This window comes from Botryllus schlosseri, chromosome 2, assembly GCF_051294905.1.
Source record: "Botryllus schlosseri isolate E-star chromosome 2, Bs_hap1, whole genome shotgun sequence".
In the NCBI taxonomy this organism is placed as follows: domain Eukaryota; kingdom Metazoa; phylum Chordata; class Ascidiacea; order Stolidobranchia; family Styelidae; genus Botryllus; species Botryllus schlosseri.
The window spans coordinates 27616545-27632766 of NC_137237.1; the positions used below are offsets into that span (position 1 = coordinate 27616545).

Here is a 16222-nt window from a genome sequence, read left to right on the forward strand (position 1 = left end):
CTGCATGGTATGTGCTGAAATCGGATCTATTTTTTGAACAGGCTCGTGGGCTACCTGGGCCCGCGGGCACTACGTTTGTGACCCTTGGTGTATAGTAATACATCTGAACAACATCCAGACAAATTACGAATGGGCAATTCTCCCAACCGAGGATGCAATATGAAGAAATACTATAACTACCTTAACATAATGATTAAAAACATCCCATTCCTTATCTCAAAATAATATGCCACCCCATATCTTTAAGAATGCAGAATATACACAGATTAACCATGACGATCGGGAGCTTTTCGAATCCTCGAAGATATTAGTAAATGCTGCATGTTATCCTATTCGCCATTATCGCTCCCACATTCATCGCATTCGACTGTTGATTTTTTTATTTCAGTCCGTCATGAATGTTTTCATGTCTATTGTTTAAGAAGTCTGGTCATCATCTACATTTGTAAATTCCAGACTATGTAAAGTTGCTATACGTCTCAGTCATTTCCACCCTTGTCACACAGCCGAGTAACTTGTCACTGTGGAGACGATGTAACGACTGTTCTTTAACCAATACCAAAGCCCTACTGCCATTGCTTTTATCTCCGTTAAATCAGTGATTTCTTCTTCATTTTACTTTTGATTAACTCCGAGTCTTCCTTCCCACATCCTGAAACTCCTTTATCCAACCTGCTAAAATGCCCCCTCCAGTAAAGATTTGCATCGTAACGACTTGATATTGGTAAAAGTTAAGAAGCCTAAAAATAGATAGTCGCAACCCGATTAAGTAATGATTGAAGCAGATGATGTTAATTTACATGACGTGAAATTTATTGGGTACCGGTATCTCGATAAATTCTGCGGAAGCGCTGTGGGACGGTCAGACTGCTCGTGCTAAACATGGATGGGACCCAATTATTAGTTTTCGAGAATAAACAATAAGAGTTTGTTAACAACACTTGATGCACGCAGTGTTGGGATGACTCGAGTCATGACTTGACTCGAGTCAGACTCGAGTCACCTTTTTTGCATGACTTGACTTGACTCGAGTCACTTTGCTAAAATGACTTGACTTGACTTGACTCGGCGTATCAGAAATGTGGATTGACTCGTGACTCGGAGCAAAATTCACGAGTCAATTTCAAGTCATCACGTAATCGGTGTCGATAATCACTGTTTCTTGGATATGTTCGGACTGTTCGCGAAACGCTAGTGTAACCCGTGAGAGCGACCAATCATTCAATGACCGTGCGTTTCACCGAGACTCGATTGTTCTCTCACAAATAAATGACCGCAAACGAAGGGATCGAAGCTTATAGCTTAAGTCGTCGTAACTTTATTAGTAAAGTAATAGAATAACAAAATATCTACTGCTGTTCTCTGTTCTTACCTTAACCAAAACTCTTGTTTTATTGAAATTGAAGTTGAATATGGTTTACATAGTCCTCAACCATTGGCGCAGGCTCGAATGGTAGCCTGTGTCATATCTATTTGTAAATGGGTAATGTATTGCATCTTATCAATTCGTTTATCTATTCTCTATCTTGGCTGGTAACTGTAAACTGAGGCTACGCAATTACGTATATGTGAGCGATACAGCGCCTGCTTGTGTGGATATTTAACTCTATATTCTTTCATCGGTTTAGAATCAATGACCACTCAAACTGTATTTCAGACAGCTAGCAAATTGCAATGACGTAATCATGCCTCATACATACTTCGAAAGGGCAACTTGACTTGAAATGTGACTTGACTCGTGACTTGACTTGACTTGACTCGACTTGACTCGAGTCACCTCCAAAAATCGAGCGACTTGACTTGACTCGAGTCACCTTTGAAAATTGATTGACTTGACTTGACTCGAGTCAAAATGTGCAATGACTCGAAATGACTCGTGACTCGAAGGTAGTGACCTGATCCCAACACTGGATGCACGTGACGCATTCAGCCCAGACCAGTGATTTAGTGACTGTAGTCACTGTGCTGCGCCGCCGTACATCTGTCTAAGCCAGGGGTGACCAGCCTTTTCGGCCAAAAGGCCACATGCATTTTGACGAACCAAAGCGCGGTCCCCTAGCCGCGCAAGGCGCGAAGATTTTCAAAGTTTATAAATCAGTAATATTTTACTTGAGTATATCTGCTGTATATATCTGGGCTCAGTTTGCAAGGACAGGACTATTCGGCACTTGCATGGACACATCGATATTGAAAGTTTCGGCCGCCATACGTCAATCATTTTGTTCCCAGGTTTGATCGTCGACAGTCTTTCTGCGAGCGCAAACGCAAGGTCGCATGTTGGACGACAGTTTTACTCAAAACTACATGTAGTTTAGGGGTAATATATTTTTGTGAAGCAAATTCCGGACACTGTTTAGCGCCCACTAGCGGATTTAAAAATGGGGTGACATATTGTATGTCAATATGACGTCACAATAGCAAAGCATTGCCCATCGACTGTATACAGCAGTGGTAATGGTACGTTAAGGTCTTCCAGGTGGTACGCGACTAGATTCTGTTTTTGTCGACCAAACGGAGTTATTAGGTCAGATGGGGTTGATTTTGAGTTTTAGAAGCCGTCGTCGTCGTGGTAAGGTCGCCGTCGTTGGTAGGGGCTCTCCCACCAGTGACAGACTACCAATGTTCCCTCTAATTTTTCAAGAGTCTGCGCAAACACGCCAACTCACTGCGCAGGCCCTCGCACAACAGTGCGCAACCACCCTCCAATAGATTGATAAAACTAACTACTGGGGGGGCTTCGCCCCCCAGACCCCCCCTACGGCTCTAGGCTTCTTCCGGTACTTATCATGTACATTGGGTGCCCATTTAGTAGTAGCGTTTCTAAACGCGCGAAGCGTGAAAAATTTTCCATAATTTATGATTGCATCAGCCAATATGACCGCGAATTGCATATATATTGCTATCAATTTTTATCCTCTACCTGCTCACATAATCAGATTTACCGGTAGAGCTGATCCAGTGAGGTGTGTTGGTATAGATAGGCCCTCTAAATAATAATAAAATATCTTCGGGCGCACCCGTTGATATAATGACTTCGTTACATGACGCTATTTCGTGATCCCTTATCTGCTATGTCAAAAGATATTGAAATCGTCAAAACGTACTAAAGTAAAAGACGTACACGATTTCAAATTGCTATTTCTTAACTGGAAAATATTGTTCCCTCGATATGGCACTTGTCTTGCTGTGGGACTCGGATCGCCAGGACAGGAACATTGGCCGCCAGCCATTTAGGCGCCCATGTACATGGACAATTACATATATATTTGTATATATCGAAGTTTTCGGTCAGCACCGTGGCAGTCTTTTTCGCCCAAGGTTTTCTCGCTGCTGATCGTTCTGACGCACTTCTTGGATACGCATGTTACATAGCCTTTAACTTCATATGTCTTGGCGCGTCATGGTGCGGTAATGGCAGACGCCCAACTACCCATTTCTATAGATCATGCCTAATTTTTGTTGGTAAAGGGTACCCAATAATCCAGATATCTTACAATAGTCAAACGCGCGTAGCGCGAAAAAAATTCCTGGAAAATATCAAAAAATACACCATGATTTATGTTAATTCTCGAAATAATTTTGGACCCCCTTCGAGCTCGGCCCCTCCAATTGGAGGGTTTGGGGTGCGAAAGATACGGTACGTAGTAAATCTTACGCAATGTTCATGCCACGCGAAGAAGACTATCATTCGTTAGTTTCTCGCAAATTAACTTCGAGCTACCCCATTGTTATTGAAAACTTTGTTAAACCATGTTATTTCGCCATTCCCAGAAAATAATACGCTATTGAAATGATATCAGTATCGCTCACGTGTACGAGGCAATACTAAAATAATATCTTCCGTGAGGCGCAGGTGATTGTGAACTCTAATTTCTTCACGGAGCGCAATAGTTACCTTTGCGGGGCGCACTTGTACCTCGGTTTCAGACTGCAGTGATAACACTATTTGGCCCTGGCAATGTTCCATCCTAATTTTCACGAATCTGCGCGCTTGCATGGTCCATTGGACAACAGTGCGCAACAACTACAAAAAAAACATCATTTCTGATTTTTTGTGCGCGGCGTAGATTTTCTGTGCGCAGAGACCATTTCAGCACTGCGCATTTGCGCACGTGCGCAGCTTAGAGGGAACATTGCTGACTACCAAGAAGAGATCTAGTCGTAAAGCATTGGGACTCTTGCATAACCAAATTCCGTTTTAATATATTTAACCATAAGAATTTCAAATGGATCCACTACAGAAATCATATACTGCGCCGTAAAATGCACCTCAACATGGTGGAAACATTTTGACCGCCTTCGACACGCCTATATTATGTAGGTGGTACGTGAGCACTGCATAAAACCTCTAAATGGTACTTGGGCGAAAAAAGGTTGGGAACCACGATCCACTGGTATACAAGAATGGAGTGGAACATAGGCCATGAATTAGGCCATCTGTAATATGGGCTCTGGTAATTGCTACTTGCTAGCGTCTGCAATAGATTTCTCCACTGTCCGAACGAAATCGTCTGGCGGGCCGTGTCTGGCCTGTCGAGGATTTGTTTGACAGCCGTGCTATGCTGTTAGGTCGGTGCAGCTATCTGGTTTTCTGTTTTAATCAGGTCCGAAACAACATTTTTTCTGCCCCCTTTCGCCGAATAAAAACACCGATCGTAGGCCCACCATAGGATAGTCGATGTAACTTCTTGGGCACTTACAATATGTATTTGGCTGTTAAATTTTTTGAATGACTTCTGACAATATTATTGATTCTTCCATATAGTAGGCTACTATAAAATGCACCAGCAGGAAGCACATCCAGTAATTTCCAACTTTTTATGGTCGCGACCTTATTTCCAACTTCAAAATGTTCCGTGGCCCAGCTCCAAACTTGATAAGCTGATTACTAAAAAAAATCAGCTTGCCCAAACTTGTGGCATAGGAATCTGATTATACGTCCAACATCATCGCGATCCCCAGATAAAGGAAAACGACCTCAAAATTCGGAACCACTGTCTGAGACAGAAGCATCTAATCTAGGCTTACCATGTTTTGGAAATCTAAACAGAGGACACTTTTTCAGAAATTTGAGACTTGCAAAACCAGTCCGCTCAAAGCTCAAAATACCGTTTTTCCCTCCACATTTCCAGGTGGATGACTAAAAAAAAGGTCATCTTTTCGCTCAGAGCTAAATTCACCGATTTTCACTCCGAAATACCCGCCGGAGCGTCACTTCTGTGCTAATTTACGGTATTTCACTCGCAATTTCCTCTAAATCTGACCTAAATTGTCAAAAAAGAGGACAAAATCTCAAAAAAGAGGACAAAAGGGCGTCCTTCGAGGACACTTTCAAAAAAGTCAAAAAAGAGGACAAATCCTCCTAAAAGAGGACGTATGGTAACTAGGGCTGGGCAAAATCGACTACCTGAGTGATTCGATTCTGAATCACGTATTACGCTTCGAGTCGAGTCGAGTATTTGAGTATCACTCATTATGACGTCACAACAGACTGTAATATGTCAAAATTAAGACATGTACCTTTTATGCCACCGCAAAGGATAAAATGCCTGTAATCCGTCACATTAAAGATACTTTGGTATTTTTTCGACCATACCAATTTTATTGCACAATGTTGTGGGATGATTACGACTTCGAAAATATGCTATTCCAGTAACGTTCACAGCTGTGTACTATGTCTCGTATGCTGCGACACGGCCAATCAAGGTTTCAAGGCTTCCTCAGTGAAAACTAGTATAAAAACTACAATTCTCGTTGGTACTTTAACTTTCAGTGGCGAGAAGCGGATAATTTCAGTACTCGAAAAAATCGTATTTTACTATTCGACTCGAATCAATAAAATTAATGCTCGATTCAGATTCGAGTACTCGAATCATTGTGCCCAGCCCTAATGGTAACCCTAATCTAATCGGCCTTAACCAACTCTAGTTATTAATCGTTAGCTTATAATTGCGATTAAAATCAGATTTATTTCAGTATATGATAGTTATTTTTATTTATTTTCATTGTTAATTAGGCTAAGGTGGTACCTGGTGTCCATACTATCAATATACGTTGCATTAACTCGCGCGCGGTGCAAAGAAAGAATTTTGAATAGCATAAATCTGCTTAAAAATAATATTGTTTATGTTGATTTACGAAAAATTTTGAAGCCTACTTCAAGGCCTCAAAATTCCCGACATTTAGGCATATTTTAAAAATTCCCCCCGGACGCAGATTTTTCAGTGAAATTCCGGACATGTCTGGGAAATTCCGGACGTATGGCAACCCTAATATAGTTAGACTCATAGACTCAATCTGGTACATCAGGCGTTTTTTTTTTTCACTTCAAAAAGCGTAACAATATTAAAAGCAAGTAATCGAGTGACAACATATTGCGCGAAGAGTGAAGAAAATTTGTACTTCAGGTGAATCGGCCCCAAAATATTCAACTGTATTGTAACGTACTAAGATCAACCAAAATGTGACTTGCCCATGCATCTGCGAATGCATCGGAACTGTTTTTTAGTCATCAACATCCCAAGTGTTGCAGCCAGCCTAAAAAAATTGTTTGGCCTTGCAAGTTAATAATCAGGGCAATCCATTTTTGATAATAAATAATTATTTTTGAAAATTGTCTAGAGCAGGTGTTCTCAACCTTTTTGGCTTCGCGGACCCCCTTTGACCGTCACGGACCCTCGCGGACCCCCTCCAGTTTTAGTTCAATTTTAGCTGTATTATGGTGCAACCTTCATCCGTTTTGTGCAAATATGAATTGTAGGCTTGTGATAAACAGCAAAATATTGATTTTTCTTGAAAATAACGTCATATACTATTTATGTATAAATTGGTAGACTTTGAATATTTCAAAGCTAATTTTGCTGCTGTGTTTCTTGAAGTAAGTGGTCGTGTCTTGAAAATCCACGTCTTCGTTTTGATATGAACGAGGAGTTCCGAAAATCATTTCCGCAAAGATAGATGGAGGCTAATGCAATATTAACTATAACGCTTCCGACTATACGTTTGGTGTGATTGCAACATTTATGGCACCAAAATGAAGAAACATATATTTTATGAACGTATCACGCCCAGCATCTGGCGCAGGGACTGGCAACATACGCACCGCGGGTCGGATGGGCCCGCGACGGCATTTTGATCGGCCCGCAGAGAGTTTCTACCGTCAAAGTGAAATCCTAATCTAAAAGTATATAGACAAATTTTATGCGCCAAAGAATGGATCCAAGTTTTCCAACCTGAGAATGACTGTAATGAAACGACTTGTTCTGTTCGAGCAAACATTTGCGACCATGAACTATTGAACATTAACACGACAAGGCTGCGTACCAATATAACTGGTGATATGAATTTCAGGGTTGGAGCGTAATGCTTTGACAGCAACGAAACACTCCTTGTTCATCAAAAAACCAGCCTTGTCGATAGGGCATCCGCAATAAGAATGCGCCAAATCTGATAGCCGAGCTTTAAGAGTAGGTATATCATTGTCCGATTTATGACGAGTGTCAGCCGTAAATATTCGGGTTCATTTCAATATGAATATACTATTTAATTGTATATTGAATTTCTGTACCTCCAGGAAAGCTATTCAAATAGTGGTTATGTATATTACAGGATCAAATGGATTTCGTGGCGAGGTTTCAATCCCTGCATTGGGAAAAATTAGGGAAATACTTCGTAAATTTTTATTTCAAACGACTGTTCACTAATTTGATGAGACTGACAACTTTAAATCGAGAAGGTTTCGCAGACATTACGAAGTCACCCTGATTGATGTTACTATCTACATATTTTTATTTTTACCACAAACCCCAACGAAACGTCGCTAAACAGCAATATGTTTGTATCAGCAGGTTATTGGAAAATTGGCGATGAAAATGAATTTCCACACTACGATAGCTCATGTCAGACGATTATTATGATGATATGAGTCATGAGGTTTTAGCAGTTGTGGTGCGAAACTGCCTCATGCTTTTTCAAAATAAAAAATAAAATAAAAATTAGGTTATCAACCATTTTAAAAATTTAGAGGTCTCGCGGACCCCCTGAAATTGCTTCGCGGACCCCTAGGGGTCCGCGGATCCCCGGTTGAGAACCACTGGTCTAGAGGGCCACTCAAAACCTTCTTGCGGGTCACTTGTGGTCCGCAGGCGACGGGTTGACCGCCCCTGGTCTAAGCCCTAACTTTTATGTTTGTATTTTACATGTGCGTGCGTACCAGACTGCCGCTGCATTAATTATATATACTGCACAGGAGGTGGCCTGACAGAAAGATTAAGAAATTAATTCCGAAAATAACAGCTTCCATAGAGTTCGAATGCATATAGGTACTAAAAACGAAACGCTGGGTCGATGTGCTAACGAATACAGTAGCGAGTCGCCGAAATGAAGCGTTACGAATCTGAAGAGAAAACATCGGGTTTGCCCTTCAATCTACAGTAACAATGGATCCTCGGCCGCCAGAAACAGAAACTGTATACGATGGGAATCCGACAGAGGTCGACTCCAGAATTCCTACGTAAGTGCTGGAGGTTTATGAAGGCTCCTTCTCGACATTTGATCCGCGTAAGCGATATTTTTAATAATGCCTATAAATGGGTCGTGCAAACGTCGGCAGATACGAAATAAAACTATAGAAAATCGACCTGGTGTAAATGACGATTGTAGTACCACGAACAAATAAATTGTACTACCACAAACAACTAAGTATTTGATTTATTTCGAATTTGGGTAACATTTACTGAAGTTCGCTGCTCAGTCGAAAAGTTTTGAGTGGAATAAATTTGACGATGTTAACTTATTGTTTGCTGCAAGAAAATGAAAGACGAGAGCTTCGTTACCTGTCTTCCACATGAGAATATCAAACATTAGGACGATCGCGTGTTACAGTAGGCCTAGTGCGATCATCGTAGTAATTATATTGAGAGTTTGTTTTAATTTTAATCGCGGAAGTTCATTGCAGAACGAAATATGGATGAGCATTGTCAGTTTCACGCAATATGAATGGGGAGATTACTTGATAAGCAGTAGCTGCTAATTAAGAGCGAGTTGATATTTTATAATTTCTTGATATTCACCATTTTCTTGTTCGATTGACTCTTTTAAGGCAGTCACAACCTTTCCATGATTTTTGTTGTCCTGAAAATGAAATCAATTTAATAATCGTTCGTTTGTCGGCCTGATTTGTCTAGTTATCATACAAATGAAGCTTTCAGAATCATGCATGCCAATCATCAGCTTTCCGAACATCAGAACGAAGCGTTAACACAAATTCTATGCATGGATGATGAATGGTGGATGATGACATTGCACTGTAGTGCTGATCAGCAAATTCTTCATAGCAAAGGATTTGAAATAATTAGGCTATTTGGATCTAGGTCAGTCAGCTGATTCATTCTCTCATAAAAGCGATTGAAGTGCTCAAAGAAGCAGTTTTACTGGACAACATTAAATATGAATAAGTTCGTAACTCATATTCGAATCTGTTGAAAGGGAGATGGTATACAAACAAAACTACGTTGGTCAATATTGCTAGTATATACAACTTTATTCAACTCCAAATAAATGTAGAAGTAGTAAAAGAACTACTTTACTTATGACACCTGACTTTTGAACGTCGACAACGATATAACGTGATTGCCGAAGGGGAATCAGCCCAACCAGTCTGGAATCAATGTGTTATTGATGCACACCTCTGAATATATTCATCATATTGAAAATGCTCACGTCACAATTTCCAACAGAACTCCAGCGTCCATTAATGTACCTTCTTGCGCAGAATAGATCTGAAAATAGAAAGATGTGAAAGGTCAGACCAAGAAATCAAGTATATAGGTTTGTTTGTTTTGGGGTATTCATGGCGTTTGTCGACTACTATGGTCATTTACACCAGAGCGATATTCTTCTTATTCTCCGTAACTGCCGACTTATAGCACGGCCCACCTCTAGGCTTTTTGTAAGACACCGCCGACGCGGATGAGGTGGCGAGGAGGAGCCTAGGTAAACCTCCAACACTTAGGTATCGGAATTCGGAAGTCAACCTCGGTCGGACTCGAGCCCGCACCCATTGGTGTTGCAGCCGCGGATTACACCACTGCGCTATCTCGCCACATAAAATATATAGGTAATTATACCTCTATCTCGTACGAAGTAACTCTCGTTGAGATTCCGAGCCGTTACGCAGGCGTCCGAACGTGAACCTAACTTTTTTGGGGTGATTTTATTGTGTAAGCATGTCATGTATTACTGAGTAATATATTATTGTAACCCTCCTTATACAAATGGATGAAAATAAAGCCGTATCACCCCATTACCAGATGAAAAATATGATGCATGACTTATGACGTACAATATTATCAATCAAGTTGCCTCGGCATATTTACGCCGAAAGAACGGCTCGATCACTTCAACTTAAACTGTGGACCAGTGGTTCTTAACCTTTTTTCTTCCAGCGCCCCCTTTAAGAAATTTCAAGAACCGAGCGCCCCCCACATACTTTAAAGATTGTACTAAAAGTATGGGATGAGGTCGAAGTCCGATAGGTCTTTTCTGGTGTGGATTTTACTATTGAAAATATTTCACGCTTGAATCGTGCCCAATGACCACTCGACTCATAAACGTTATAATCGTTTTATGTACAATATTCATGATCAAATTAAGGTTATTGTAACAACAACCATCAGGTGCGGGCTCGGGTTCATATACCGTCTTGTTCGAACCCAATGTTTAGTCTACACATGGCGTCTACACCTCTGACAATGTTGAGACGGGGAAGTTTATAGTATTGGTTTCTTTTTCATTGCTTTGTACGACTAGTAAATCAACTGAAAATGTGGTTTAGACCTGTGCTAACACTGCATTTATTTTGCTAAAATTGAGGGAATATTGCACCGAGTTATTAACATGAAAATGCATTTAGGCTACTCTGAACAAGGCAACCCATATTGTATAACCCACATGCGGGGTTGTGCATCAGAACGCTAATACAAAATCATCCACTATAGTACGATTAGGAAGTTATGTTGTAGCTCACCAACGCAAGGATATAGTACCAGTTTATCATTTTGGTCAAAAAGCATCAGAGGGCTCTCCCTGAAGTGGTACCGTGCCGATTTCGAATCATTGTGCACGCCAAGATACAATGACTAGTTCGAAACATGTCGACGAAACAACCGTATTTCGTGTGACCGAAGTGTGCTCAAGGCAAATTTATGATCAAAAGCAGACGTATGAAGCTCGTTATCTTCATTCTATACATCAGTGGTTCTTAAACTTTTCTGCCACAGCGGCCTTTTTACAGATCCCTGAACTTTAACACCCCTGCACTATCAAGACTGCAAAAAATATGATACGCAATACTTGGGAGCTGCATCGGATTCCGCATATCATAATACACAACTTAATACAATTAAGAAATTCTACAAAACGAAATTTATTTACAATTCAAAAATAGGAGGTATGTCTTTAATGACTGCCTTGGGCTTGGTGTGAGTTAGCCAACTGAGCTATGTCAGGCTCAATACTAGATAGACATAGTCTCAGATCACCTCTTCTAGATATTTGCAATCTATTTCTTTGCTTCGTTAGTAGATGCAATACCGAACTGAAGCCTTTCTCTACCAGATATGACGACGGAAATGCTAACAGCAATAGCTTGGTTATATCCCAAAGACGAGGATATTCAACTTGTTTCCTAGGCCAGAAATCTTCATACCCAATCTGCAGAAACAACAATTCACTCTCAAAGTCATTTTTCAAGTCAATAAGTTCTTCAGCTACACTAGCATCACAATTGTTTACTTCAGATTTGAATGGATTTATTACCCATTCTGGTATCTTTAGCTCTTTGAGATCTATAAATCTGATCATCAAATCTTCTTTTAGTGATTGCAAATGACACGAATAGCAGTCTAAGTCAGGCTTTGTCACATGTGAATCGTCGATTTGGTTTTCTTGCAAGGCTTTCAATTTAGGAAATTGAGTCAAATCATGCCTCAGTAAAGAAGCCCGGTAAAAATCCAATTTGCTAATGAATGCCATAACAATTCCCTTTGCTTTGATGAGACACATCTTGATACCTTGCAATTTCCTGTTGACCTCATTTAACTTGCTGAAAATTTCGGACAAATACGCGACGTCTGCCCTTCTGCTCTTCAAATCGGAGCTAGATGTCTGATCCAACATTTTAAGGTTGATGAAATCGATAACAGAATCGAAAAGGTCATAGAAGCGTTCGAGACATCTGCCTTTTGAGAGCCACTGGACTTCTGTATGAAGCAAGAGCCGCTCAAATTCTTCGTCATTGTCATGACGAAGTTTGCGAAATATGCGGTCATTCAATGAATGAGCTTTGATCGTGTTCACGGCTCTAACAACAACCTGCAGGGTCTCATGTAATCTGTCGCTGATGTGCTTTGCTGCTAGATGTTGTCTGTGAATGACGCAGTGTATCGTGAATATGTCAGGAACTTCTTTTTTCAAATGTGCAATGAATCCTCGATGCCGTCCAACCATTGATGGTGCGCCATCTGTTGCATACGCAATGATATTCGACATGGCCAGGGTTACCATATTTCAGCAACCCAAATTCGGGACACTCTTTAGCGCCCACTATTCGATTTCAAATTGGATTGTGACGTCACACTAGCAACGCTTTGCTCATAGATCTGAGGTTGTCACGGTCCGGCTCAGGAGTATGTGGCAGTGTGTTGTGGAACCGGGACCAAAACCACATGTTTTAGCCCCCTCCCGCCCAAATAAACAATGATTTTGAGCCCACACTATGGGGTAATCGATGCAGCTTCTGGGCGACTCCGCCTCCAATTTGAAAATGTTCCTTGGCCCAGATCAGAATTTCAAGGGCGTAGTACAGAGTTTCCGCAATGGATCCACCACAGTTCTATTGTTCAGATTTAAGACATGATATAATATATAGAATATATAAATTGGTAGGAATTTAGTGAACAAGACATTCTGGTATTTTAGCCAAAGGATCTTCATCCGTAAACTGTCATAGGCGGGCTTGACCCTACCGACAAGAATTTAAAGCATGGGTGTTTTGGGTAGATATTTTGTAACATAAAATCTGGGAGCATATAGGATAAAGAGTTCTTATGGGAAGATGAAGTATAAATAAAGGTAAAGTCATAATAAGGAAATAAGATTAACAAAATAATTTATAGTATAAGCAGAGGGTAATAATATAGTAGCATGAATATGACTCAGTCCAAAGCAACTCTACCATGGCATCTCACGTCGTCAGGGGTGGTAAAGATGTAGGTAGGGCGTATTAGCCTCTCCTTTTCTGTAGCAAATACCGGTAATGCTTACGGCAGAGGGATTATAACAATTTTGAGTGAGTTTAAATAAATGAACTTGAATGGGGGGTGAATTTCAACGAAAATGGTTGATTTCAAATCGTATTTTAACACACTACTGATTCGAAATCAGACAAAAGCAATACATTTTTGAAAAGAACTAGTTTCATACTTTAGGATTCTGCAATAAAAAAAAAAAATTGGAAAATTTTGTTAGTTCAGCTGTACCTTACGGCCTTAAAAAGCGGGACGTTTGGCTGACTGGTCGGGACGCCGGGACAAGACGTTAAAAAGCGGGACTATCCCGCCTAAAACGGGACGTATGGTAAGCCTACATGGGGATATGTTTCTGCTTGAAAAAAAAAATTCGACTGTCTTATAAATCGTCGAGCCTTTGGTGTCGACCTTTGATTGCTCCGCAAACAGAAACTCTTCTACAATTTGAAAAGTGGAGCTAACATAGCGCACATAGCCCATAAGCAAAGCTTGGTTATCGCGTAGCGTTGTCTCGTCAAGTTGCAGGGAAAATTGCGTTGTTTTGAGTTCACTACAGAGTTTATTTTCAACGTCATTTGCCATTTCGTCTATTCGGGAAGACACAATGCTATTACTCAACGGAATTGAACTTGTAACATATTTTTGATAGCTCATCATGGTACTGATGATTTCTTTTAACAGCTGGTATAATGAGACGCTCACCAATGGTGTGCGATAATCCACATTGTGCAATGAGCTTTCATATTTTGTAAGATGCAATAAGTCCTTGCTCAACTTCCTTTCTGGATGACTTTATTAGACACCCAACAGTAAGACGTTTTTCAAGTTTTGCTTTCAGAATCCGAAAATATCCGATATCCTTGTTGGCTTTTTCTGGACGCCTAGTCATCAAATGATCCATCATTCTGGAAGGCTTCATACCTTCATTCGTAAACGTTTTCTCGCATATTAAACACATCGGTAATTGTTCATTGTCCACAGATGGAATTACACCATATTTTAGGTATTCCTTTGCGTATTGACGGCATTTCCGCTTTTGAATACTCATCTCAGGTTTGGTAATTATTAGTTCAATCAACTGAGCTAACAGTGATAAATATAAGTCAATGCTACAGTTCATATACTAACTTTCAATTGGTAATGACGAAGAAATACGCCAACGTATGCAAAACATTTCTGCACCTCACGTTTCCAGTAGTTTACCATTTGCTCCACTGCCATATAACAGGCAACTCACGTTGTGTATAAAGCAACTGAGCTCAATATAAGACCAGACACTGCAGATTATGACGCAACTGGAAAGATGATTATGCCAGGCAAGACGTGCTAAAGATCAAATTACTAGCAGACCGTAACACAGTTACACTTCAATAACAGTATCTTGATTGTACCCAATTGACCCTCGGTCAACAATATATGCACTCATTTCAACTACATAAGCAATTTGCAGTGTTGAAATGTCATATTACTTTTTCAGTCTTTCCGCCCCCCTTAGCGCCCCCTTGAGTCTTTCCGCCCCCCATATCGCCCCCTGATAGTTTCCGCCCCTTGAAATCCTCACAGCGCCCCCTGAGGGGCGCTGGCGGCAAGTTTAAGAACCACTGCTGTAGACGGAGTAGGTGTTGTTTGAAGGTACACTCAACGAAGTTAAGATGTGAATTCGTAGTCCATATGTGTTTTTGGTATAGGTATTTGCAATTTCATCTTGGAACTTTATTGCGAAAAAGCAAAACACGCATGGAAATGGATAAACATCGTATATGTTACACGACCACATATCGATGGTATTCTTATTCAGGCTTCATATAGTACACGGCTGGAGTGGGCGTGCGTGATTCGATTTTAGGTTATTCGATTACGTCCTGTGTAGGGCGTAGACTGCGTTGTGATGATCGGTGTACAAATCGATGTTGATGGCATCGCGTGTCGAGCGTATCTGGATTTGAAACAAGAGGGGCGTGGTCAAGCTTATATTCTAGCTCATGAAATGATATCCCTAGACATCAGGTGTTCTTGAAGTATAGGTAGCGAACCGAATACGGGTCACGACGGGTATAATTTTGGGTTGCGACGGCGTAAGAGCAATCTTTTCATAGGCGTGTCATATTCATTGAATTTTAATGTACAGGTGTTCAACGATCTGGTCAACCTGTTCCGCATCGGGAAACATGAAGACATCAAGTTTTTGCCAACATACCACTGGGCAAGGTGTGGTGACAAAAAAAATCGGCGACGATACAACCTTCGCCGAAAACGACCGTCGCTGGTTGGCTAAAACCTTCAATATGTACGGTCGTCGAAATGGTCGGCATCGAATAGTCCAAGTCAGGGGTGGGCAAACTTTTGAGCTCGCGTGCCGCATTCAACATCTGAATCCATTCGCGGGCCGCACTATATAAAATTGGGATTATAAACCAAAACGCAATATTGCTATTTGATTATATAGTGAGGACATGGAGATAATATATATGCTTATTTAAAACAAGCCAAACATTGCTTTGATGATATCGTACACGCGTCAGAAACATATAGTGGCGGGATTTCATAGGCTGGCGGACCTCAACAACGAATTTGTCAAAACTGGAGATGAAAGTCGGTTGGCCCGATTCTTAGAACAGGATTGAAATTTAAATCTGTGAGCAGCGATCTGTTCATAGATTTACTAATTCCATTTTTGGTTCAGTTCCAGAACACACAATTCTGACAGCATCATAACCATGTTAGCTTCAAACACGCTTCTACTATGTGTAGATAAAATATAAATTCCCCAATGCTACACATACAGACGAATCTACCTAAGACACGCCCGAATCGTTTTTTATAAGCACATCACTGAAATAATTAAAAATGGAGTGGCCAATCTGATATCCCAGTCGTGATCGAAATTATCTCAATCTCGTTGCAGCTATTCCGCT

At 40.7% G+C, this 16222-nt stretch overlaps 1 protein-coding gene across 1 annotated transcript in view; it reads right to left on the bottom strand.

Moving 5' to 3' along the window:
- LOC145457302 (matrilin-2-like) overlaps positions 1–16222 on the bottom strand; it is a 115855-nt gene that overhangs the window by 81581 nt on the left and 18052 nt on the right. The window contains exons 2-3 of the mRNA XM_080335496.1: positions 9721–9779; positions 9072–9132 (exon numbers count right to left, since the gene is read on the bottom strand). Coding sequence (XP_080191622.1) covers positions 9072–9132; positions 9721–9779 — 120 coding nt within the window. The remainder of the gene's footprint in view (positions 1–9071; positions 9133–9720; positions 9780–16222) is intronic.